Source organism: Colletotrichum gloeosporioides (assembly GCF_011800055.1).
Source record: "Colletotrichum gloeosporioides strain Lc1 chromosome Unknown consensus_6, whole genome shotgun sequence".
Classification (NCBI taxonomy): Eukaryota; Fungi; Ascomycota; class Sordariomycetes; order Glomerellales; family Glomerellaceae; genus Colletotrichum; species Colletotrichum gloeosporioides.
Window position 1 is genome coordinate 281,172 of NW_025544651.1, and position 22,437 is coordinate 303,608.

At 53.7% G+C, this 22,437-nt stretch overlaps 8 protein-coding genes across 8 annotated transcripts; 4 read left to right on the forward strand and 4 right to left on the reverse strand.

Annotated features, from left to right (window-relative positions):
- Nucleotides 1-532: 532 nt before the first annotated feature.
- GCG54_00014484 (Tyrosine-protein phosphatase YVH1) lies at nucleotides 533-1,991 on the forward strand (the record flags this gene model as incomplete). Its single annotated transcript, XM_045414314.1, has 2 exons — nucleotides 533-723; nucleotides 779-1,991. 2 exons carry the CDS (start codon nucleotides 533-535, stop codon nucleotides 1,989-1,991), a joined length of 1,404 nt encoding a protein of 467 aa, XP_045270892.1.
- Nucleotides 1,992-2,987: 996 nt separating this feature from the next.
- On the reverse strand, nucleotides 2,988-3,370 carry GCG54_00014485 (uncharacterized protein; the record flags this gene model as incomplete). Its single annotated transcript, XM_045414315.1, has 3 exons — nucleotides 2,988-3,071; nucleotides 3,147-3,252; nucleotides 3,327-3,370. 3 exons carry the CDS (start codon nucleotides 3,368-3,370, stop codon nucleotides 2,988-2,990), a joined length of 234 nt encoding a protein of 77 aa, XP_045270893.1.
- A 625-nt stretch (nucleotides 3,371-3,995) lies between these two features.
- On the reverse strand, nucleotides 3,996-4,961 carry GCG54_00014486 (uncharacterized protein; the record flags this gene model as incomplete). The annotated part of the gene is made up of 2 exons (XM_045414316.1): nucleotides 3,996-4,482; nucleotides 4,540-4,961. The coding sequence occupies 2 exons, from the start codon at nucleotides 4,959-4,961 to the stop codon at nucleotides 3,996-3,998; spliced, it is 909 nt and encodes a 302-aa protein (XP_045270894.1).
- Nucleotides 4,962-8,744: 3,783 nt separating this feature from the next.
- GCG54_00014487 (Pyridoxine/pyridoxamine 5'-phosphate oxidase) lies at nucleotides 8,745-9,419 on the reverse strand (the record flags this gene model as incomplete). The annotated part of the gene is made up of 1 exon (XM_045414317.1): nucleotides 8,745-9,419. The coding sequence occupies one exon, from the start codon at nucleotides 9,417-9,419 to the stop codon at nucleotides 8,745-8,747; it is 675 nt and encodes a 224-aa protein (XP_045270895.1).
- Nucleotides 9,420-10,461: 1,042 nt separating this feature from the next.
- Nucleotides 10,462-11,826, forward strand: GCG54_00014488 (uncharacterized protein; the record flags this gene model as incomplete). The annotated part of the gene is made up of 1 exon (XM_045414318.1): nucleotides 10,462-11,826. One exon carries the CDS (start codon nucleotides 10,462-10,464, stop codon nucleotides 11,824-11,826), a length of 1,365 nt encoding a protein of 454 aa, XP_045270896.1.
- A 5,499-nt stretch (nucleotides 11,827-17,325) lies between these two features.
- GCG54_00014489 (uncharacterized protein) lies at nucleotides 17,326-18,100 on the reverse strand (the record flags this gene model as incomplete). The annotated part of the gene is made up of 4 exons (XM_045414319.1): nucleotides 17,326-17,446; nucleotides 17,503-17,564; nucleotides 17,652-17,933; nucleotides 17,990-18,100. 4 exons carry the CDS (start codon nucleotides 18,098-18,100, stop codon nucleotides 17,326-17,328), a joined length of 576 nt encoding a protein of 191 aa, XP_045270897.1.
- A 637-nt stretch (nucleotides 18,101-18,737) lies between these two features.
- On the forward strand, nucleotides 18,738-20,292 carry GCG54_00014490 (putative argininosuccinate lyase; the record flags this gene model as incomplete). The annotated part of the gene is made up of 3 exons (XM_045414320.1): nucleotides 18,738-18,792; nucleotides 18,895-19,110; nucleotides 19,166-20,292. The coding sequence occupies 3 exons, from the start codon at nucleotides 18,738-18,740 to the stop codon at nucleotides 20,290-20,292; spliced, it is 1,398 nt and encodes a 465-aa protein (XP_045270898.1).
- A 578-nt stretch (nucleotides 20,293-20,870) lies between these two features.
- On the forward strand, nucleotides 20,871-22,334 carry GCG54_00014491 (Histone chaperone; the record flags this gene model as incomplete). The annotated part of the gene is made up of 3 exons (XM_045414321.1): nucleotides 20,871-20,952; nucleotides 21,024-21,368; nucleotides 21,430-22,334. 3 exons carry the CDS (start codon nucleotides 20,871-20,873, stop codon nucleotides 22,332-22,334), a joined length of 1,332 nt encoding a protein of 443 aa, XP_045270899.1.
- Between the last annotated feature and the right edge of the window lie 103 nt (nucleotides 22,335-22,437).

The window sequence follows — 22,437 nt, forward strand, 5'->3', positions numbered from 1 at the left end:
CGGGAGCTTCTTCTTTTGGAAGGCTCACGTTTTTAGTGGGGGTCGGGTTTACTTGGTTAGGGGCAACTCGGGCTGCTGTTTTTGTGGTGGTAGGAACGCCGTATGTTGTGTTGGGTGGGTGAGAAGTCGCGAAGTGAGGGGCGGGTGCCTGCTGCCACGAGGTCATCCGAACCTTTACCGCGGGTGCCTGCCGCAAGCGAATTGGTGTTGAAGGAGAAGAGCAGGAAGGAAGACGAAGCCATCGCTGACTGCAGTGCCCAAGGTACCTACGGATACACGAAAAGTGGAGACGTTGGCTCTGTTCGGCGCAAACCTTACTCAACTTTCTCCCAAGCGCTGCGTCAACTGCGTCATTCTCATATCGCAGCACCCTTTACACCGATCAACACGGAATTGCTTTTACGATTTGCACCGTCCAATTCCTTGCTTGTTTCCAGCGGCTCATCACGCTTCGGAGGGTACCTTCCGGCCAGCAGGAGAGACAGAGACGGACGTAGCCCCCGCCTTGGACGAGAAAAGTGCGTGTGTGTTCATGGGCCCTGGCGCAAACGCGGAGGAGAGCGAGACGCCGCGGGAGACACGAGGCACCAGCGACGAGGGGATTTCGTTTGAGGATCTCGACGGACGGGAACAGGCTGCGGCGCTACACCAGCTCATCAGGAAAAGCTGCGTTGAGATGGCGCTGAACCGCGTGGATGGGAATGACGAGCTCTACGTCGGCGGGTGAGTTTTACCTGCCTGCCCCTCCACAACCCCGCCATCCTAACGCGCAATTTAGCATCTGGGCCCTCCGCCGCCCGTCGGCACTCAAGGAGCGCAACATCACGCACATCCTCTCCGTCGTGCGCTTCGACCCCGCGGGGCTGAAGAGCGAGACGGACACGTGGGAGAACTACGGCAAGAGCTACAAGCACATGGTCATCGACGTGGACGACGTCGAGGACTCGGATCTGCTGGTGCATCTGCCTGCGGCGGTGCGCTTCATTGAAGACGGGCTGCATTCCAAATCGGGGGCCGCTGGGGGCAAAAAGGAAGCCGAAGATGGGGATAGCTTCGAGGAGAAGAAGAAGAGATTGAGGGCGGCTGTGAAGCAGGACTTGGCCGAAGACGCGGACGCCATTACGCCCGCTAACAACGATGCACCGCCCCCTGCAAAGGAGTTAAACGAGCTGAAACTGGAGACGGACGAGAGAAAGCCGCCGGCCGTGTACGTCCACTGCGCGATGGGAAAGTCGCGGTCCGTCTCGGTCGTCGTGGCGTACCTCCTGTGGAAACACCCGGGCCGCTTCGGGCGGTCCAAGGCGTCGACCGAAGCGGCGCAGAAGTCGTCCCTCTCCAAGATGGACGAGAAGATCGCCGCGGGGGTTAAGCAGCGCGCCAAGGAGGCCGTCGAGGCGGCGGTGAAGTGGGTGCGCAACACGCGGGAGATCGCCGAGCCGAACCCCGGGTTCATCGCGCAGCTGGAGATGTGGTGGGCGATGGGGTGCCCGGCGGACGTGGAGGGACACCCGATCTACCAGCGGTGGGCGTTCCAGCGGGAGATTGACGAGAGCGTCGCGGCGGGACAGGCGCCGTCGAGGTTGCGGTTCGAGGACGAGGAGGTCAAGGAGGACGGGGAGGGAGAGGGAAAGGAGCTGCGGTGCAAGAAGTGCCGGCGGACGCTGGCCACGCCGCGGTTCGTGCTCGAGCATGAGCCGCAGGGCCAGGCGCAGGGAGATTGCGGGCACTTGTTTGTGGAGCCGTTGAGCTGGATGCGGGAGGAGCTCGAGAAGGGCGCTCTTGAGGGCCGGCTGTGTTGTCCCAACGGCAAGTGCGGCGCGGCGGTGGGGAGGTATAGCTGGAGGGGATTCAGGTGCAGCTGCGGCGGATGGGTCACGCCGGGGTTCAGTCTGCAGAGGGCCCGGGTTGACGAAGTGAAGAAGGTCGGGACGGGCGCGAAGGGGATGGCTAGTTTGGGGATTCGGATGCCGCCTGGGACGGGACGGCTTTAGGGTCGCGGGAGACGGGGTGTTTGGAGTTTTAGGATGGGCTGTTTGGGATGCATAGGAGGGTGAGGAGGCCAAAGGTCAGCATCAGAAAAGGCATAGAAACACGAAGACTCTATAGTATGTCGTGCTGGTGTGGTGTTTGTGTTTCCCTCGACCATGTGGTCGACTTGCGATGAAAAGGGAGATCAGAAGTCACCGTCAGCGTCAACATACCCTCCAAGACGGCTTCGTCCTGCAGGAGAAGCACCTGGACTTTGCAAAAGAGGAAGAGAACAAGTCATTGTTCACGACGAACAAGACAGAGTCTTTTACGTCGTGATCAAAGACGCTCTTTTATCGGTTTGTTCCACGACAACCTCCAAGTCCCCAAACAACAGCATTGTTAGTTAAACACAAAGCTTGTGCTCTCCCAATTCACCATCTCGACCACCTCTTCAACGAGCCTATTTAAGAATGTCTCCCACGCCTCTCACCAACATGCTAACCACAGAAACACCCATCCAAGCCAAACCATTACAAACCCCCTCCCCCTCCTCTACCAGCTCATCCACCACCACCTCGTAACCACTGAGCCGGAAAAGTAACCACGGGACCAGAACACAACCACAAAGACAGACAAGATGTGCCGCACCCTCAAGGTAACCAACAAATGCCACTTCTGCCGCGCCATGATGGGCGCCTACGCCGTCGTGCACAAGTGCGCGCAGCGCGTGCTCCTGCCCGTCCGCGGCGCCGACGGGCTGATGGCCACGCGTCCGTACTGCCCCGTCGGCCGCGTCGACCGCCTCGAGGGCTTTTTGCCGTACTGCGAGGCGTGCAGGCAGGAGTTGGATGAAGGGGTTTTGGAGAGGCCTGGGTACATGTCTTTCAATCAATAGATCTTGGGTGAGGTATTTGTTGCATATATCGAGGAATCTTTTTATAGGGACATTAGATGAGTTCCCCGTATATTTATGAGTGGTATCTAGATACGCAAGACTCTTTCGTTCCATCAAAAAGCTAGAAGGCGCACATGGCGCTTCCCTTGCCCTGGCAACAACTCGTGAGCGCGTCGAGTCCGTTGTCGGGAATCCAACACTCCGTCTACCAAGCGTTAGAACACTTCAACATGAGGGTGCTTGATAGTAAGTGGGTCAATTAGGTCTGGTATCAACTTACACCGTCAAAACGTCCCCTGCAGCAGGCCTGCGTCTGGTCGTTGTGCGGAACGACTTGTTGCTGGGCGTTGCTGGTGCAGCAGTATCCCGAGGTCTCGGCCAGTGCGCTTTATTTGGAGAGTCAGTTGATGTGTTGTTTGTGGGCATGGTAATAAAGTGAACTGGGGGAGAGTCTTCTTACCAGATGGCGAACAGACCGCCGGAGAGGAATGTGGACAAACGCATGATGGGGTATCTTTGAATGAGTGTGGAAATCAGATAGCTGGGTAGGGAAAGGGGAGGTGTCAACTCAAGCCTTTCCTCTAGCGGGCCAAGAACGCAAGTTATATGAACACGAGCAGAAACCTGACAGGTACTTCAGGGTTCCTGACGGTGAATCGGCACCCCGCGAAGTCCGGCGGTTAATGGGCTGGGTGCCGGGCATCATGCGGTGAACTCGGCTTGAGCCCCGTAAGGCTGCCTGACTCGTGGGGAACGGAGCAGCAGTCCGCCGGGGCACGTAGATGATGCTCAAATGCGACATTGTCCTCCCACGTTGCGATGAGTTGGTTGTAAAACATACTTCGTTTAAGGAATCCGACAGTTTTCGTCTCATTCGGAGTCAATTTCTTTGATAATGTTGTCGTGGAAAGGGAGACATTCTACTTCAGTTGATTGAGGAAAAAGGGAACTTCACGGTGGAGACACGGGTTGAGGATGTAATATATTTGGGTTTTGTCTGAGTCGCGGTTGGGCGAAAGTCTCTAGCCGATTGCTATTTCCTACCGCTGATCGAAATCCTCCCACCATGCTCATACCAGCAGGAGGGTTATACGCCGCAATGCCGCAACTAAGACAGTATCGCCCCGGTTCAACTCCGTTGACGTCTCATTAACTGCACTTCTCTAAGTCTCTGTTCTTTTCGACAAACAAACTCCCACAGAGCGCAAAAGACAGTCGCAGTCTCTGTCTCATTCAGTCTCCTTTGGGCGGGTGTATGGCAACGTGCAATTGCAACCCAGCTAGCTAGGACTGTCGCCATAATGCCGAATGCGAGAGTGAAGAGGAAGATCAAGAGTCCCAGCCAGAACGTCCAAAACTGCACAGGGTTCCTACTATCCTTCCAGACAGTCCCCCATCTTCTCGGCGGATTCAAAAACTCATACGCGACGTCCACCATACGCGGCTTGTAGTATTTGAAGTCTCTAAATCTAGGCCGATCTGGAATCGATTTCTGGAAGACATGCAGCTTAATACCTTGTTGTCTGAGCAGCTTTTTAGTCGCTCCATCTCTAGGGTACAAGTAGTTGAGTGTATCGATGGTTTCTTGAAGAATCTCTCGCGGAATAGGGAAATGTCTGTCTAGGCTGTCAACGTGAAAGCCCAAGGGAGCAGTTGAGTATAAGTATACGTACTCCATCTCCACGGCGTCTAAGAGCCATCTCATGTCCCGAAATACGTAGAGAGTTGTGTATTCAAACGTTTCGACTAATTTCAGGTGAGACAGCAAGTACTGCGTCTCTTTGATGGTGATATTGGTGTACTTCTCAATGTTCACTGTTGTAAGCCTGTGTGTAAGACGCGACTGAATGCCCGCAACCTCGGAAGCATCCGGTTCTGAGGCAGGCGACGTTGATGATGACGATGGAAGAGGACCCGCATTGAAGACGATACCAGCATATTCTGCTACTGTTTTATCATTGGACCAATCTGGTGACGTGTCTTCGGTGAGGTTCTGGCTGATTGCGCTTATGCGGAAGGCCAAACGGGCCGCACGGTATATCGCGCTTTCCAATTCTTCTTCCGGAGATTCTTCGTGTTTGGCCCTCAATGCCATGAGAATCTCGGCCTTCGTTCTCAGTTTGACTCCGGAGCTGCTCCCCGTATGAGGCGATTTTTCCAATGCCATATGTACCGCTTCCGATGCCAAACGGAGGCAGTTCAGCATGGGTTGACTCTCTCGTGTCTGGGTTTCGGTCATAACATCCCGTCGAACAAAATCAAAATACGGCTCACGCGACTCCTCCTCTCGACGAGTTTGCCTTACATTAAACCAGTCCAGGACAATCTTCTTGTGCTCGGTGTCCATTTGATTGAAACGAATTCTTCAAACGCGCCAATAAATTTGGACAGCATTCATTCTTTGCATGGTGGAAATCATTTCAGTGCCCATGGTGACTTACAATGTATAAATAATTAGTCTGGCTCAGCAGCATCACTTTGCTTGAAACAGTGGAGAATATTGACAAGAGACGTACTGTTCTGCCACGGCCGGGAAATTTTCCACTTTTCAGCTCTAGATTTGCTTCACCGAAAATGATCGGCCATTTTTCGACAGATGGCAGTGGTCGTTATGGCAGTCAGCTGGACAGGTCATCTGACGCCTTCATGCAAAGTAATCAAAAAACATGGTTCATTGATAGAAGCCCGACGCATCGATAGAAGCCTGGCGGATACGTGTGAGCGTGGCGGGCCGGATTTTCACTGGTCGGCCGAAGCATGACAGCATCTCGGTTGAGTTCCTCGTGCAACCACACCAACGGCGAACTGCCCCGTTCAGCCTGTCCGAAAGATGGTCACATCCGATATAACCCCGAGCCTTACGCAAACACCTGGGACCCCATTCGAAGATGTGCAAAGAACTGAATCACGTCGCTCTCGTCCTCCCGCATCCTCCCGCACAAATATTTGATTATCTTTGCTGATTGTGGGGGCGCAAGCTATCCGGGCTCTTTTGCCAGAAAATTTGCTTCACTTAGGTATTGATTGTGTTTACATCTATTGACGAAATGTTTGATTGGCATTGGCATAAGAGTGGCCGATGGCGATCCAACCGAAAGCGTTCGCCCTCTGTTGCAATACAAAAGAGGTTTGGGCCAGAGTTTGAGACTATTGAGAGCGAACTGAGCCCCTGCGTTCCACCTTCCGCACGAGAAGAGTTCAATCGGATAATACCAACTCTGATCAACGACATCCGATACTTGAAGGACAGTCCAGAGTACGAGGGGAGAGATGATGCTATTTGCGCGTTACAGCTTGTGATGAAGAAAGATTCCCTAGGATGGCGGCCCACACTCGTTATTCGATGTAGCACACATCAGTTACGATCTTACCTTGAAGCTGAGCTTCCAAACGTCTCCGAAGTACTCTACAGCCTCAGCTTTGGCCCCCCAGCTTTTGCGGCAGTCGACCTTGCTGGAGGCCAGGATATTCATCAATTGGACACCAACTTAGGGAACGATGAAGTCGACACTGTGCTTGCCTCAATCGTATCTATCCGAGACGGGTCATATCCAAGCGGCGGGGCATGGAAAATGACAGTTGGCGGGACTGTTCTTGTTGATGGAAGAATATACGGCTTGACGATTGGGCATTACAGAGTGATTCCCTCAGTGGCTCAGGAGGAACTGGGGAAATATTTCAGGCCTTCCGAGAGTCCTAGATATCTCCACGGGGTCATTCATTCAGAAAACTATCCCTCTGAAAGTGACGTTATCAGCGACATTTTCAGCAACGTTGACGACGATTCCGACAATTCCGACTGGGCGCTCGTCGATATATTCCGGCCTGGGTCAGTCGCCAATCGCCTTACCATACAGTCGCCATACTCAGACGAGGTAGCAGACAGTTGGATTATCGACGAAATCATGGATGAAAGGGAATTTCTCAGCTTCGCCCGCACCCTTGGCCCCAATAGAAGAGTGCCCTGCTTGGTAGTCACTTATTCTGGGTTATTTCTCGCACTTGCTGATTTCGGCACCTCTGCTGTGCTGCTGGGCGGAGTATGCCGAATGGTATTTGAAGTTAACTTGAATAAACCATTACGTATGTTTCCTGTTTCTTTTCTAGTATAAAGTTATTTCTAACATCTGGACTAAGCTTTAGGTTCTTCTGGCTCGTGGGTCATCGTCAACAATCAGTTACTCGGGACTATCATTGCGACACAGGAGGACAGGATGTGCGCCTTCGCTCTGAAAATCAAACCTACTTTCGATAGTATCCGGACACAAATGAACGCTGTTAAGGTAGAGCTGCCTTCAGAAGTAGAAACCTGTATCTCTCAGATCCACGGGTTGCCTTCTTCGAGACGGTCTCAGTCTACAGACTTCGAACTCGATCTTCTCAAGGCCATGAGACGTTCTGAATCAAACTTTCAAGCTCCTATGAGACCTCCTCTGGGCCCTCTTATAGGACCTCCTGTAGGACCTCCCATAGGGTTTAGTCATGGCCTCGGCTGGCTAGGAGTGCAACGGCATGAGGTTCTTGGTCCTAAGCCAGGCGCAGAATACTCCCTTGCTGACGGAACCATCATGGGCCGAGCCTACGAAACACTTATAGGCCTGAAGATGGACACTATTAGGGCACTCATAAGAGTCGGTCACATTTTCCCCGTGCACGAAATGTTTCGGGCTGGACTTCGAAAATGGGTCGCTAATCACAAGATCTCCCACTTTCGCGGTACACGAGCAGTTGCCGTGCGAGTCATTCTTGATGAGTGCTTGGGCACCGAGGCTGGAGAGAACATACTTGGTCTCGTTCTCACACTGAACGTTTTGCTTCGGGACGTCGGAAAACCCAAGAGTCTTCAATATGGCGAAAATGACACACAGAAGCATTTAGCGGTGTGGATACGAAGGCTATTCACAACACTGCTCAACACTCTGCTAATCCCACCAACCCAAATTCCCAGCGAACCTCAGATTGAAGCTTTCGTACTCCATTGCTTGGTGGGCTTCAAAGAAGTACCACAGTTGAACCTTAACAGGTGGCAGGCTTCGTGGAGACCTGCAGTCACTTTATCTGAAAGTGGAGAGACTGTCCCTGATCTGCCAGAGATGTCATGGGAGGGGCATATTACGACAAGCAGAGGCATCTCGCAAGGAAACCTACCATCTGTGGAAGACTTCGCACGGATGATACTACAGCTAAGCGACGTTGCCCATAGCGAAGGTGAAAGAGTACTTGTTTGCTGTGGAGATCCCTGGGCAAGCTGCGCGTATGGTCTTGCACCATTACTCGGGCTTTCAGCTCATACACGGTCTTATCACACTGATGGAACATTTCAAGAAGAAGATGCGTTGAATTCGGATTCAAGTGTTCTCGTATTCAGGAATCTCAACTTTAGTGTTCTGAAAGTTTTGTTTAGAGACACTTTGAGCTCGTTGGTCAACAGTCAGTATGACCCAAGTCTTCGTCCCGGCACAACATTGAACCCCTGGATTTCGGAGTCAGAAAGGACAACGAACTCAAGGAGTACGTTCAGGACATTACTGAAAATGCCGTTTCGTCCAATGCCGCAAACTCGGCAAAACTGAGTGGAGGCAAGTCAAGAAAGGCATAAATTCTGCCTCTGTTATTCTGCAAGACTTAACTTGTTAGTTACGGCTGGGCAAGTACGTCGATACACTGCAAAATAATTTCAATCGATTGATCCGTTGTTGACATGGGCTGTATGTTATCAGTGCCAGCAAACATGAATAGAAAGACCTCTCTTCTGTTGGTGAGACATATGATTGGAACTCTGTTTAGTGAGCACTTGGAACATTAACATACTTCAAAGGTCAATGCAGAAAAGTTGTATGCGCTTTAAAAAAAAGGTAACCAGACAGTTTAAATTGCATCAGGGCCAAAGAAGATGCTTATCCCATGCACCCCTCTCCTTCCCAACGCTGTAAGATAATCTTTGGTGGAGGCGGCTCTGAGCACCTTGCCAAAACTCAACAGTAGTCGGGTCAACAGTGTACACCGTCCATCCCGGAAGAATAAGACCAGGATCTTCTTCCACCGTCCGGCGTGCCGCATCCAAAGCGTGCAGGAGCTGATTCTCATCCCGGAGCACCTGACTCTGTTTGGAAGCCAGCGCAGACACCTTCGAAGAGAAAGGCCGATCAGCAAAGTCGCGCCGACTCTCATCCACAGGAAGCGAGTAGGCCTTCCCGCGAACGCGTATCTGGCGACCTTGATCGGGCCAGTAGAAAGTCAGAGCAGCTTGGCCGTTGCTTGACAGTTGATGACCTTTTGGGCTATCCGCTTTGATTGCGAAATGCCAGCCACGATGGTCCACGTTCTTGAGGATCAGGATTCGAGCATCCGGACACCCTTGCGCGTCAACCGTGGAGAGGGTCATTGCGTGGGGCTCCTTGACGCCAGCTTCTACGGCCTCCTGAAGCCAGCGGTTAAAGGCTTCTTGGGGCGAAGCGGGAAATTTGGTGAAGTCGCACTTCTCGAGATATCCTTGAAGGACTTTGAGATTGCGCAGCTGCGTCCGTATGGCATTTCCCTCATTGTCGGCCATTGCGTTGATTGGATTTGATAGAGTCAACGCCAGGTCAGGAGCAGCGAGATTTGTTTACCAATAAAGTCTGGAAAGTAATGATCAGAATTGAAACTTCTTTTCCTGATAAACGTGAAGTTGACTTGCGGGCTGTTCTTCGCAGGCCCTAAATAATTAGTTCGCTTGAGTGACTCACACCAAAGTCAACGCAAGGGCGCGATGTTGGCCCATTTGAAGACCTAGTTAGCGTGTGCCTAGAATGGAGTTAGTTCCATTGGCTAGATCGGCACAGCGGTTCCGATCGTCGTCAAAACCGCATGTCAACGCAACTGTCTCTCAATGAACCATGTTATTCTAGAATATGTTACGACTGAGTCTAATATATTTTGTAGAATGAACCAATTTGTAGTCAGCATTGTTGCGACATGCAAACGACTAGCTAGGACAGTGCTGTGACGTATCACGAATTGCCGCTTCTGAAGCAATGTTAGAATAATCACCAAGTTCCGGCACAGCCGTGATGTTTACAGATCAATGGTTTCGGAGTTTGAGTTCACTCCGAAATCCTCATCCGGTTGTTGAAGAAACTGAGTAAGCAACATTTAACCAAGCTTTGAACAAGGAATGCCCCTTCAACCCCAACATCTGAATGACACGGTTCCTAACGGCTCGACACTTTGAATGACACGCAGGCGTACCCCTGATTCCAACGAGGAAATGAATAGGGGTCGGAGAAGGTGAGACGAAAAAATTTCCCGCGAATGACTCTCGGAAATGCATCATCGCATTTCGTCCCGGCCACGGTGGACTTCCCCGTTCGTTCGCTCGTTCACTCATTCATCTATCCTCTCCCCCACACTCTTCTCTTTGGCCCCTCAGAGAGTGCACCTTCAGCCTTAAACGCAAACTCCCATCATATTTGATGCTGTGTTATAGCTGATTTCATATTCTCTCTCATCCTCCGTCCGGCGATATCTCGGAAGTTCTCCGACATGGCACACGCAAGCAAGTCTCAACCCGCATCCCTCATGAGGACCTCATCATAACTAACCTCTCACCAGATATGTCTTCAACATCTTCAGAAAAGGTTCCGGCGCTCTTTGGCTGCCCCTGCATCTGGAGCCACGTCCCCCTCTACGGCGCCGCCAAACGCCGTCTCCCGTACCACCACGCGCCCGCGAAACCCGGCGCACCCGGCCTCACCCGCCGCCTGCCCTCGGAGATCATCCTCTGCATCGTCGACGCCCTCTTCGACCTCCACGCCAAGGAAGTCGGCCTCGGCTACGAAAAGTACTGGGAGTCCTCCTGTCTGCCCTACGAGACCGAGACCTTTTGCCCCTTCTGCATGCTCCCGCGCTTCGAAGTCTGGCGCGACGTCGCCAATCTCGCCGCAACGTGCCGATCGCTCTACGATCTCGTGACGCCAGTGCTGTACCGGAAAGATGCGCGGCACAACCACGCCTCCGCGCTGCTGATCGCCACCAAGCGCGGCAACGCGCGCGCTGTGAGGCTGGCTCTAGAGAACGGGGCAGACGTCGACGAGGACGACCACACCATGCCCCTGCAGTGGACGAACGAGTGCTTCCGGTACTGCGAGAAGTGCGAGTACCAGGTGTGGTGGCGGGAGCCGCGGAGGCTCGACATGGGTGCGCTGCATTGGGCGGCGATGTGCGGCAGGGAGGAGATTCTGGCGCAGCTGCTGGCCGGCGGGGCGGATGCGAACAAGAGGGCGACAGTGCAGCCTGTGCTCGATGCCGGGAACTACGGGTCGTTGAGGTATGTGGAGGACTTCTGCGACGAGTACAACGCGAGCTTTCCGTGCGAGTCGCTCCAGACAAATTTCGACATCCGGCCGGAGTTGAGCACCGGCGGGGCGAACCCGTTGTACTTCCTGCTTGGAACGAGCGGGATGAGGGCGAAAGGAAAGACGACATTCATGGCGAGAGCGTTGATCGAGGCTGGTTCGTCGCTTGTCACGCATCAAGGGACGGGTCTTCATGCGCTTCACCAAGCTGCGGCATCTGACAACCTTGAAGTGATGGAGTATCTCGCTGCAGAGCACAAGATTGATCCAAACGTGGCGGATGCTACTGGCAACACAGCGCTGCATCATCACCTTCTATCGCGCTTCCGGTCACCTGGACAAAAGGATGAGAAGATCCTTGAGAGGCTCATCAGTATGGGGGCATATGTGAATGCCAGGAACATGCGGGGATTCTCGGCGTTGGATCTATGCTTGGAAACGGCTACTATTACGACGGACAAGCTGAAGGTTGCGATTCTGTTGTGCACCCACGGGGCGATAATCCGGGAGCAAGACTTGAATCGTTATCGGGTCAGGTTGAACGAAGGACAACGAGATCAACTCAACCTGGCTATGGAAGTGGCAAGAGCGTGCGGTCGGAGCGATTGGCGTGAAGTGATATAGACATTTTTTTGAAGGCGTTGTACGTGTTGCATAGATAAATCGGGATACATGGGGAAATGACATGGGACTGGTCAGTGTATGGTATACTTAGAGACGAGCGGAAGTTATTAGACTTGTGTAATCAGACGAATAGAGAGACTACCTAGTAGATTCAAGGGCTGGTGTTAGAATAAGTTGAGACTCAAGTACTACGACTCAAAGCTCTGAAGCTGAACAAGTCTTTGAACTCATGATGCGATTCCCTCTAATGTATACGGTCCTTTCAAAAAAGGCACGCTTACTCTAACTCGAAGGATTGTAGCCCATTGTATGATACCTCAAGTTTGAAGAACATCAAAACAACAACCCCCAGGCTTAACTAAAAAGAACCCCTGAAGTCTCTTCCCAGATATACCACCAGCTGCGCAAAGTGAACGTTCATATGAATAAAGAGAATGATTGGTGGACACCTCTCAACCTCAAAATCTCAAAGTTCCTCATACGCTCAAGGTGTATCATCAGATCAGACCGCCAGACCAGGGACTGCGAGATCCAACTGCTACAAGTGTGTGATCAAACACCCCGGCATCAATAACATCCTCGTCACCAGGCAACCGACTACCGGCATAATCGCAACCGCACTAGGCGCGGGATCACCACATCCCCACGTAATCGCCGACATCCTCAACCACCAGCAAATCAGAACCTCCCCCGAAGTCATCAGCACAAAGCCACATCACCATCCCTTATCACAATCACAGCACGCAAGTCGCAAAATGCGCAAATCGAGTGAAATGAGGAAGTCTGCTGATCCGTCCACAAATAACTCACATGCGACGCCGCCGCCCAGCCCGCGCGCCGGAGAACACCAAAACAAACTTCTCACGTCAGATTACCACAACTCCCGTCAAATCTTGGTACGCATGCTGCAAAACGCAAGGTTGACAGCCCCCTCCTTCCAAGATCCTGATAGTTTCAGAAGTGGGAAACAACAGATCTGCCCAGCATTAGACCGCGTAAACCCCCCTCATGGACTGAAACAGACCAAGGAACGAACTCATATCTGACGCCAAACAATCACACTGGCTCCTCTGGATCCAACCTCAAATGCTTGAGTGGTGCTGACACTCAAATCTGACAGGAAACCCCAGCCCCCATAAGCCTTGCCCCCAAAAATGCCTTGTTTCATCCTTTGCCAAAAACATGATCACCGCTGGTCTGCTTACACCGACATTCTCACCAGCCCTCAGCACCCCCACAGACGGAACCAAACACAAGCGGCTCAGTAAGCATCTGATAAAAAGAGTCCGCCTCAGCCAGCCCTGCTCCCCAAGCTGGGGACCGCCTTGCGTCCCGGCTTCCTAAAGACCCCCCGCCAAGGTCCGAGGCACCCAATCTCCGTCTTCCCACCCCCGCGCGCGTGCGCCCCCGGCACTTCACTCCGCTCCGTCAGCACCTCACATCAAGGAAACAGAAAACCGGGAAGGCCTGACTCATACACGGCATCACGAAGCATTGACGGCGCAATGACGTCTGCTCCATGCCGAGGAGAAGGACCCTTTTCGTCTTCATGTTTGCATGATTTTGAGCTCAGTCAATTCTCAAGATCGTCTGTTGCTCGGAGAAAAAGAGGGGAAAAAAACAACAGACGGCATTGTAAAACCTCCGCGCCGCAGGAGCTGTCATCACGCTTCTCAGCATAAAGACGGGTCCGTGCCACCGAGCGCCGTGCCATCAACGGATGCCTTCATAAGCAGGGCAGATCAGGAAACTACTCAGCCCTGGCAGTGACGCCGAGAGCAGTTCGGATGAAAGAGCGCCGTGGAGAGGCCCAAGCGAGGAGTTCCCTTGTTCGAACCGGGAGTTGAAAGGGCTCCATCGCGTCGATTTACCCACGATTCTGCGGATGTGCCTTGGAAGTCTAACAACCCCTAGTCATCTTCAAGCTGTTGGGGGATGTGCGAACGTGGCCCGGCAGGCAAGGGTGGAGGGCGGGATAAGAAGAAGAATTTTTCAATATGCAGCGGCAGTCCAAGAAGATCGGTGAGATTGAGCTACGTCAAGCCACGCGCATGCCACGCCCCCTCCCCCATCCCATGCCGCCATGACGATACCCTCACGCCCACGGCGCGAACTCGCCAAAGTTGACAATACCCCAGTGGCGTGAGGCAGAAATGTCGCTAAGATGCTGACAACCCCCTCATTTACCCCCGTTTGCTTTGGGTACTTCCACCAGGAGCTGGACAAGTACCTCTTTTAAAAGATACTTTGGCATTTTGGCCCCCCTCCAAGTGGTCTTCTGGGTACGGGGAGGGGAGTGGGCGGGCACGGTTCTCCACCCATCATGAATAAGACCCTAGAAGAGGAATCGAGTTCTGCTCTTTGATCGATGATCGTCGTCTGGGGCAGAGAGTGGAGACCGGAAGGGGGACCATATGAGATGTATACGTGTGGCGCCCCGATCACCTCTTCGCTTCGCCGTGGCAGACCTCTGTTGGAAACTTGGCGGTGCTGGATGCGAGAGCAAGTATGCCATTGGAGTGTAAAGAGAGCCATCTTGTTGAGCTTTCCAAGCTTACCCATCCAACAGTCCGGCGCTCAAGGTGGCGACACAAGCCACAGCAAACACCATCCTCGAATCGAAACCATATCTGGACCACCATCAAACCGTAAGGCTGTCAATGTCTTATTGGCCTTGAATGTCGGAACGTCAACGTTCTCCATTGTGATCTCGTCTCTTTGGGGACACATGTCTCGGCCGTCAACGCTTTCAAGGAAGTGCGGTATTGCTGACATCGAAGACAGGCAGCTGCTCTCACACTGTTGTCAGGTAGCCTTAAGCCGGGCGCGCTGATGAGAGCCTCGTGCCGAATGTGGCACCGCGTAATTCTGACGTGATAATGGTAGTGATACCAAAGGCCCAAAGTACGGTGGTTAGCGTGAGGCGAAACGACGTAGTGTCCGCTGTCCAAATGCCTCCAGGTACGACGTTGATATGCATTGCCTGCTGAACCTTACCACACCTAGTTGCCTCGTGGCTCAGCCAGCCACCGTTCCGGAGGGGCTGCTGAAAAGAGACTGTAACTCGGCTAGCGGCTAGAGCCTAGAAATAGGCAGAACCCCAAAATCACTCTTCTTTGCCGACGGAAGTTTCTTTTTCTCCATTACTAGGGTAGCTGGGGCGTAAGCATGCGCCGCAGCTCTGCGGCGGCCGCCCGAAGCACTGTAAATGGGCCCAGAACTAAGGCACAACATCGTTCCTGATGGGGTTTCGTCCGAATGGAGGGCCTGGTCGAAAGGAAATTCTCAAGTGGTATGCCAGATGCGGTATTTGCCGCGATGGAGGCTCTGCGACGGTCAAATTCTTGACGGAGTTGTCCTCGAAAACGGCATGCGATGTGCTGTGGGGTCAGAAAGACCCTTGGCTTGCCCCAACATGAGTCATCTGATGCCCAAAGACCTTGTCTGACAAGTGAGCCCTCACAGTCTTACTGGCAAGGGACTGGGTCGAAGATGCAATGAGATAGTCGTATTCGCTTTCTTATCGTTGTTGAATTAATCGGTTGGACGGGTGGCACGGCTGGTAATCAAGCTGGGTGCAGATCCAGTGGACTTTCTAGCGTAGTGTTTATCCTCAATCACGCCTAGGAAGGCTGATAATTTGCGTCAAACTGCAAGTTGAAGCTGGTCTTGTACTGATAAGAGCTCTGTTGTGCCTCAAGTGTGATGCTCTAGCAACTGTGGAACGATGTTGTCACCAACCTGAGTCTCTGCAATGAAGGACCCGATACGGACGCACGCCACAGGTTCCAGACCGGCTGCTAATAATGGATTGTTCTGGTGCCGTGATTCTTGAGGCGTGTCGATTGATCGCCATCCGATTAACGCAAGGTAGCACGCGGATCCAGTAGCTGGTGTCAGCCCTAAGCTTCTCTGGGTGACGGTCGCAGCACGTTGGCCCTGTCGCAACCCTGTGATGTGAGTGCGTTTACCGAAGTCCCAGGGGCCACTTGAAACCGACCTGGCAATATTCACTCTGCGTGGCTCCAACATCATCGTCTCGCTGAAAACGACTCAGCTTGGCTGCGTGCGTGAACCCTCCGGTTGGCTCCAGGGGACCTTGGTGCGGGCCGGTGATAGGACCTTTTCAGGTGATCTAAAAGCCGACGATGCCGCTCAGGTCATATCCGCGTGAGGTGGCAGGAGACAGGGTGGCATCCGCTGCATACCTCACGCAAAACGTGACGGCCTCATGTAAGTTGCTGGGGGACTTTCAGAGTGCGAGCACCCCGCTTCATGATGTTCTTCCGTGGTTCGCTCTTGGCAATCTCTCAATGTAGTACACTCCGCGAGTCGAAACTGTTTCTGATTTGTGGGACAGGGGCACATGCAGATGTTGCCCGGCAGCGTAAGCATTGTCAGCACTAGGCCCGACGCGGGACTTGGGTGACATGAAGCACGACGGCTGAAGATCGTTGGGAGGCACAGATGGAGGGACAGGCTTCTCCAATTCCCTGCTAATCTAACAGTTGTGGATCTTGTGTTCCAATGTCGTGCTTGATGGATGAGTCAAATAAGGCGTACAGAACGGCCAGGAGGCGTCAATAACCGAGTCCAAAGCCTCGACAGGCCACTCCGTCGGAGTTATACAGCAGAGGGCGGATATTGATAGACAACTCGGGCCGTGGTGTAGTCCTGAATCTTGGACGTACTCGGTCCGTAAACGCCAGGGAAGCACTCCGAAAAGAGGAAATGAGGTGATGCAGGGAGACTTATGGAAAGATGCTTCCAAGACTGGATGCGAGGCGGCAACGGGACAAAGTAATCTTTGCAACGGAGGTTGAAAAACCCCTCATTAGTGCGTGCCGCCGTTGACAGCAGGTATCCGGGGTATTGCTTCGAATTCTGTGAATGTCACAATTATCTGCATGAGATCGAGTCCTGGGTCTGTCGAAGAATTTCCCGCCAGAGACTTGCAAGTTGCCCGAATGCCATGGCCACACCCCCCAATGATCTTCGCAGGGATGATAACGGAACTGCACCTTGAACGGCAGCTCGTGCTCCCGCGCCGCTTGAACAGCCCATTAGGGCTACTGCAGGTCGTCTTACGCTGCATGGAAGCAATGCCAGTAGGAAACCAGCACACCGTAGACACTCGTAACTGAGCCAACCAAAGGGGCTCCTTCGGACAGCGGATCCCACGGTTGTCGAACCCGAGGTCAAAGCGTTGCTCGAGCAGACGGATGATAGCCGGCGCGGTTCAAGTTGGAGGCACACGATGCAGCCGGCCTGATTAGGATGCAAATTCCCTGCACATGGCTTGGCGCAGGTGTGATACAGACATCAAGAGCATATGATGTGAGGGAGGTGGATCGCAGCAGCCATGACAAGTTGCTGGGAACTGGGATGCGGCGGTTGAAGTCGATGACCCGGCAGGCTGACATTGGTTGATGTGACATCGCGAGACGCTTATTGTGGAGCGTACAAGCCGACAGACTTGATGCAATGTGAAGGAGCCTTTCAGCTACCTGGGGCGCCTTTGGGGACCGAGGGGAAGAAGTTCGGCTGTTGGAGACGCTCCCGGTTCCTCTTGGCAATCTCCATCTGGCGCTTTTTTTCGAGCCTCATTCCATAGAAGTTCCTGACGGCAGATGGTTAGCGTCGCATCGGCATATGCAGGACCAAGAGATCATCTACTTGTGGAGCGCGAATACTCGGGGCTCTTCCTCCGTGGATGGAGTTTCTGTGCCGGCACCGTCCTGGACAACTGTTAGCCAAAGCTTAGGGAGCCATGTACGATGCCCCGGAGTCTAGTCCGATACAGATGGCAAGGCTAAGACTTTTACCTTTTCAGCAGCCTTGCCGTCGTCATCCTTCTTCTCGTCGTCAGCCTTCTTCTCATCTTTGTCTTTCTCTTTCTCCTTCTCCTTGTCTTTGTCCTTGTCCGCATTCTTGTCCTTCTCGTCCTTCTCTTTCTTCTTTTTCTGCTTCTCTTCGTACTCTTTCTTAACCCGCTCGATTTCTTCTTCCATCTCCTTCTTCTTCTTTGCTTCAACCGCCTCTTTGTCAATGATCGGGGAGCAGAAGTTCTTGTCCTTCAAATGGCTCGGGCAGACGTAGAAGAAGTCCTGAGACAGAGTCAGATGTGATCAGCGTTGGGCATCGCAGCAAGCGTATCGCCTACCTTCTTCTCGTCGGCAACAAGAACGCTACTCGTAGCTCGATAGCAGACGTCGCATCCCTTGGCGGCGTTCTCAGCTACCTTTCGGTGGGTGTAGACGTTAGCAAACGACATGATGGCGGCAAACAGCTTCGGGCGCTGCGAGTGCGGCTGGGGAATCGGTTGTGTGAGGCGTGGATGAGCGCTGAGAGATATCGCACTGTGTCCAGACGTGCGGCTGAGTGTGTTCAACCGAAGAGTGGCTGACGCGCAATGGTCGCGTCGAGAAGGTAGAGGTGAAGGTGAAGAGGTAATGTCGGAGGTGACGATGGCAGGAGGTGAGGTTCTTGTGCCGGTGGGGGCAAGGAAGGAGCCGCGGGGTGGCTGCTGCTGTCAAATCAGCACCGGCTGTAGGGGCTTCGGCTGGCGCATCCTCCACTGTGACGTCGGGCTTTCAGGGGGAAACTGAACCCTTCGGATGGTCAAAGCTCCCCTTAGCTCGCGATAAGGCCAAAGATAAGACAAGGCTGAGCTTCTGCGTCTCCGACAACAGCTCCGATAATTAAAATTTTGCGGGTACAGATGACTCAAGAACCTTGCACACTCTCCCCCTCCCCCTCTCTGGATAATTGAAAGACTGCACTTGATCGAAAAGTCAATTGAGTCACTGGCTTTGAATTTCTCTTCCGCAAGTTGCTGCCAGTTGCTCATACTCTTGACCAATACCAATTGGATCCCCCACGACCGAATACCCCTCCACAAAACCGTCACGATGGCTTCAGGCTCAAAACCGGCTGAGAACAAGCTGTGGGGAGGTCGATTTACTGGTTCGTTATCGCTGCTGCCCCTCCACTGGCTGTCAACGAGGGCATTCACCCCTCATCGCATTGGCAACTGCTCGATACCAACATGAAACTGACGACACACAGGCGGTCTCGACCCCCTCATGGAGCAGTATAACGAGAGTATTCATTTCGACAAGCACCTTCACAAGCAGGATATCTACGGAAGCATTGCCTTCGCTCGCGCAAACTTCAACAACGGCATTCTTACTCAACACGAGTTCGAGGAGATCGAGAGGGGCCTGCTGGAAGTCGAGAAGGAATGGGAGGCTGACAACTTCAAGATCGTCCAGGGTGATGAGGGTATGCATGCTGCCGCTACTACAAGAAAGCCAATCAAGATACTGACGCTGAAAAGACATTCACACTGCCAACGAGCGCAGGCTTGGCGAGATCATTGGCAAGGACATTGCCGGAAAGCTTCACACCGGCCGAAGCCGTAACGAGCAGGTCGTCTGCGACATGCGCTTGTGGCTCCGCGACGAGCTCCGCAAGCTCGAGGGGCACCTTATCAGCTTCTTGACGGTCACCGCCAACCGAGCAGAGAAGGAGATCGACTACATCATGCCCGGTTACACCCACCTGCAGCGTGCCCAGCCCGTCCGCTGGAGCCACTGGATGCTTTCCTACGCCGTGGCTTTTGCTGACGACCTCGAGCGCCTCCGCGAGATCATTAAGCGTGTGAACAGGAACCCGTTGGGCTGCGGCGCGCTGGCTGGCAACCCCTTCAACATCGACCGTGAGGCTATCTCCAAGGAGCTCGGCTTCGAGCGCCTGCTGTGGAACTCCATGGCCGGTGTTGCCGACCGTGACTTCGTCACTGAGTCCCTTACATGGGGCTCCATTTTGATGCAGCACATCTCTCGCTGGTCTGAAGATCTGATTATTTACTCCTCTGGCGAGTTTGGCTTCGTTCGCCTCGCCGACGCCTACTCAACGGGTAGTTCCCTCATGCCGCAGAAGAAGAACCCGGACAGTTTAGAACTATTGCGCGGTAAGAGTGGCCGTGTCTTTGGCCAGATGGCCGGCCTCATGATGACCCAGAAGGGTCTCCCCAGCACCTACAACAAGGACCTCCAGGAGTCCTGGGAGCCCATGCTTGGTCATATCAAGACCGTCAGCGACAGCATTCAGATCGCCGAGGGCGTCCTCTCCACCCTCGATACCCAACCCGAGAAGATGAAGGCGGCTCTTGACCCCTTCATGCTCGCCACCGATCTGGCCGACTACCTTGTCCGTAAGGGCGTCCCCTTCCGCGAGACCCACCACATTTCCGGCCGCTGCGTTGCCCTGTCGGAGAAGACGGGCATCCCGATGAATGAGCTCTCCTTCGAGCAGCTCAAGGGCGTCGACGCCCGTTTCGAGGAGGACATTGCAGAGACCTTCAACTACGAGAAGAGCGTCGAGATGAGGGCTTCCAAGGGCGGAACCAGCAGGTCCAGCGTCCTCGAACAGATTGCTGTTCTCCGTGCCTCTCTGCAGTAGATAAGCAGTGTGTTTTTTTACCATCGAAAATGATTTAGGGCGTCCTAGGTTGAATGGCAGCGAGTACGAAGTAGGACGGACGTGTGGGAATTGGCTGCGACAAAAAGCAGACGGGAATCAAGAACTATAAACTTGGGATGAAAAGTTGGGAAAGATGTACATGTGTCGATAGATAAACCTTAGACATTTTCCAAGTATCGATGATCAATGTCCATGTCCGTCCCATTGGATGTTTGACGTAATGATTCAGTACCAAATGAGCCTGCAGCTTGGAGATAAAAAAGGGGCGCCAGATGAGCCAAGCTGGAGAGGCACTTTAACCGAGTTAAACCCGCCAGCGGCAGGCAGTTTGTAGCACAGCTCAGTGTAAGGTAGTGCGCCGCCCATGCAGCGACTACAACACGTCACAACCCAAAAATTCAGATCGACGTCGCGTCAAAAAAAACACCATCAAACCCGCCCAGCAGAAACACCACCGAATTTCCCACCATCGCCCACTCACCAGAAGTTCCCTCTAAATCGTCAGGCTAATTCCCGGCACGCACCCTGGACGGAAAACACCGAAACATTCCCACACCATGTCCGGCCTTGACAGCCAACGGCTGGGAGCCGTCTTCCACTCCCGGCCAGATATTCTGAAAGGGATTGCAAAGGCAGCTGGTACGTTTGGCGGCCCCAATTGCCCATATTCTGGCTTCTGAGGCACTGGAATTGACCGTCGCTGCTACCAGATACCCCCGACCGAGTAGCACTCTTCAATAACATCGCCAGCTTCGTACACGAGCAAATTCACGGACCAGAGCCCGCCTCGAAGCGCAGGCGGGTAGACGAGGGCCCGGCAAATGGCTTTAAGTCCACAAATGCGAACGGCAAAACTGCAGCAAGCGCGCCCAAGGCTGCATCCAGCCCAGGCAACGCCGCAGACGAAGATGTTCTCCTTGAGATCAAGGAGATTTCGGTCTCAGTACCCCAGCGCAAGAAATACGAGCTCTGCTTCACCGCAAACTATCTCTACGCGCGCGCTCCAGGCACCACTGCGCCCGTGGAGGGCATCGTCTACGCCTGGGAGGACATCGGTATGTCCCTCTGCTACCAGGAGAGATAGGCACCGCGAGCTAAAGCTAACCAACTGCACAGAATACGCCTTCTACCTCCCCGTGCCCGAAAAGACTCAGGTACAACACAACTACGTCCTCTTCCCAAGGGGAACCTGCCTGCCGACGAAAACGGCGCCCGAGAAGGAGGCTCTCGTCTTCACCGTCCCCTCAACGCCCCCGAAGCAAGGCACCATCGCAGGACCGAAAGCCAACGCCGCCGCCGCCGTCTCGGACACCTATCGCACCCTCTTCGACTGGGCCCTGACCACACATCTCAGCTCCGCAGGCAACAAAGCCGAGATCGTCGCCGCGGACCCGTCGAAGTTCCACAGCCTCGTCCGCCAGCCGCACCGGCCCAACGAGAAGGCCGTGCACGTCAAGGCCTTCCGCGGGTCCAAGGACGGATACCTCTTCTTCCTGCCGAACGGCATCCTGTACGGGTTCAAGAAGCCGCTGGTGTTCCTGCCCACGGACCGTATCGTGGCGGTGAGCTACACCAATGTGCTGCAGCGGACGTTCAACATGGTCGTCGAGGTGTTTGGCGAGGGCGACGCGACGGAGGAGATTGAGTTTGGCATGCTCGACCAGGAGGACTACGCGGGCATCGATGAGTCATACGTGAAGCGCCACGGGCTGCAGGACCGCAGCATGGCGGAGCAGAGGAAAGCCAAGATGGAACTCACGGAGAATCTGAAGGCGAAGAAGGGCGAGGAGGCAGAGGCGAATGGGGACGCTGGGACGGGCCTGTCTGAGCTGGCGAAGGCGCACCTGGAGGCGGAACAGAATCTTCAAGACGACGATGATGAGGATGAAGAGGATTACGACCCTGGCAGCGAGGGGGAGAGCGAAGGGTCTGGGTCCGATAGCGACGATGACGACGACGACGACGATGATGAGGGCGATGATGATGATGAGGAGATGGATGACGGCGAGGGCGAGGAGTAAGGTGCTTGGTGCTTGTGATGGGGTGGAGTTAGCTGTGAATGCATTTGGTTGCGGTAGACTGCCGCGAGATTTGCGAAGTGTACGATATCACGCCGTCGAACAG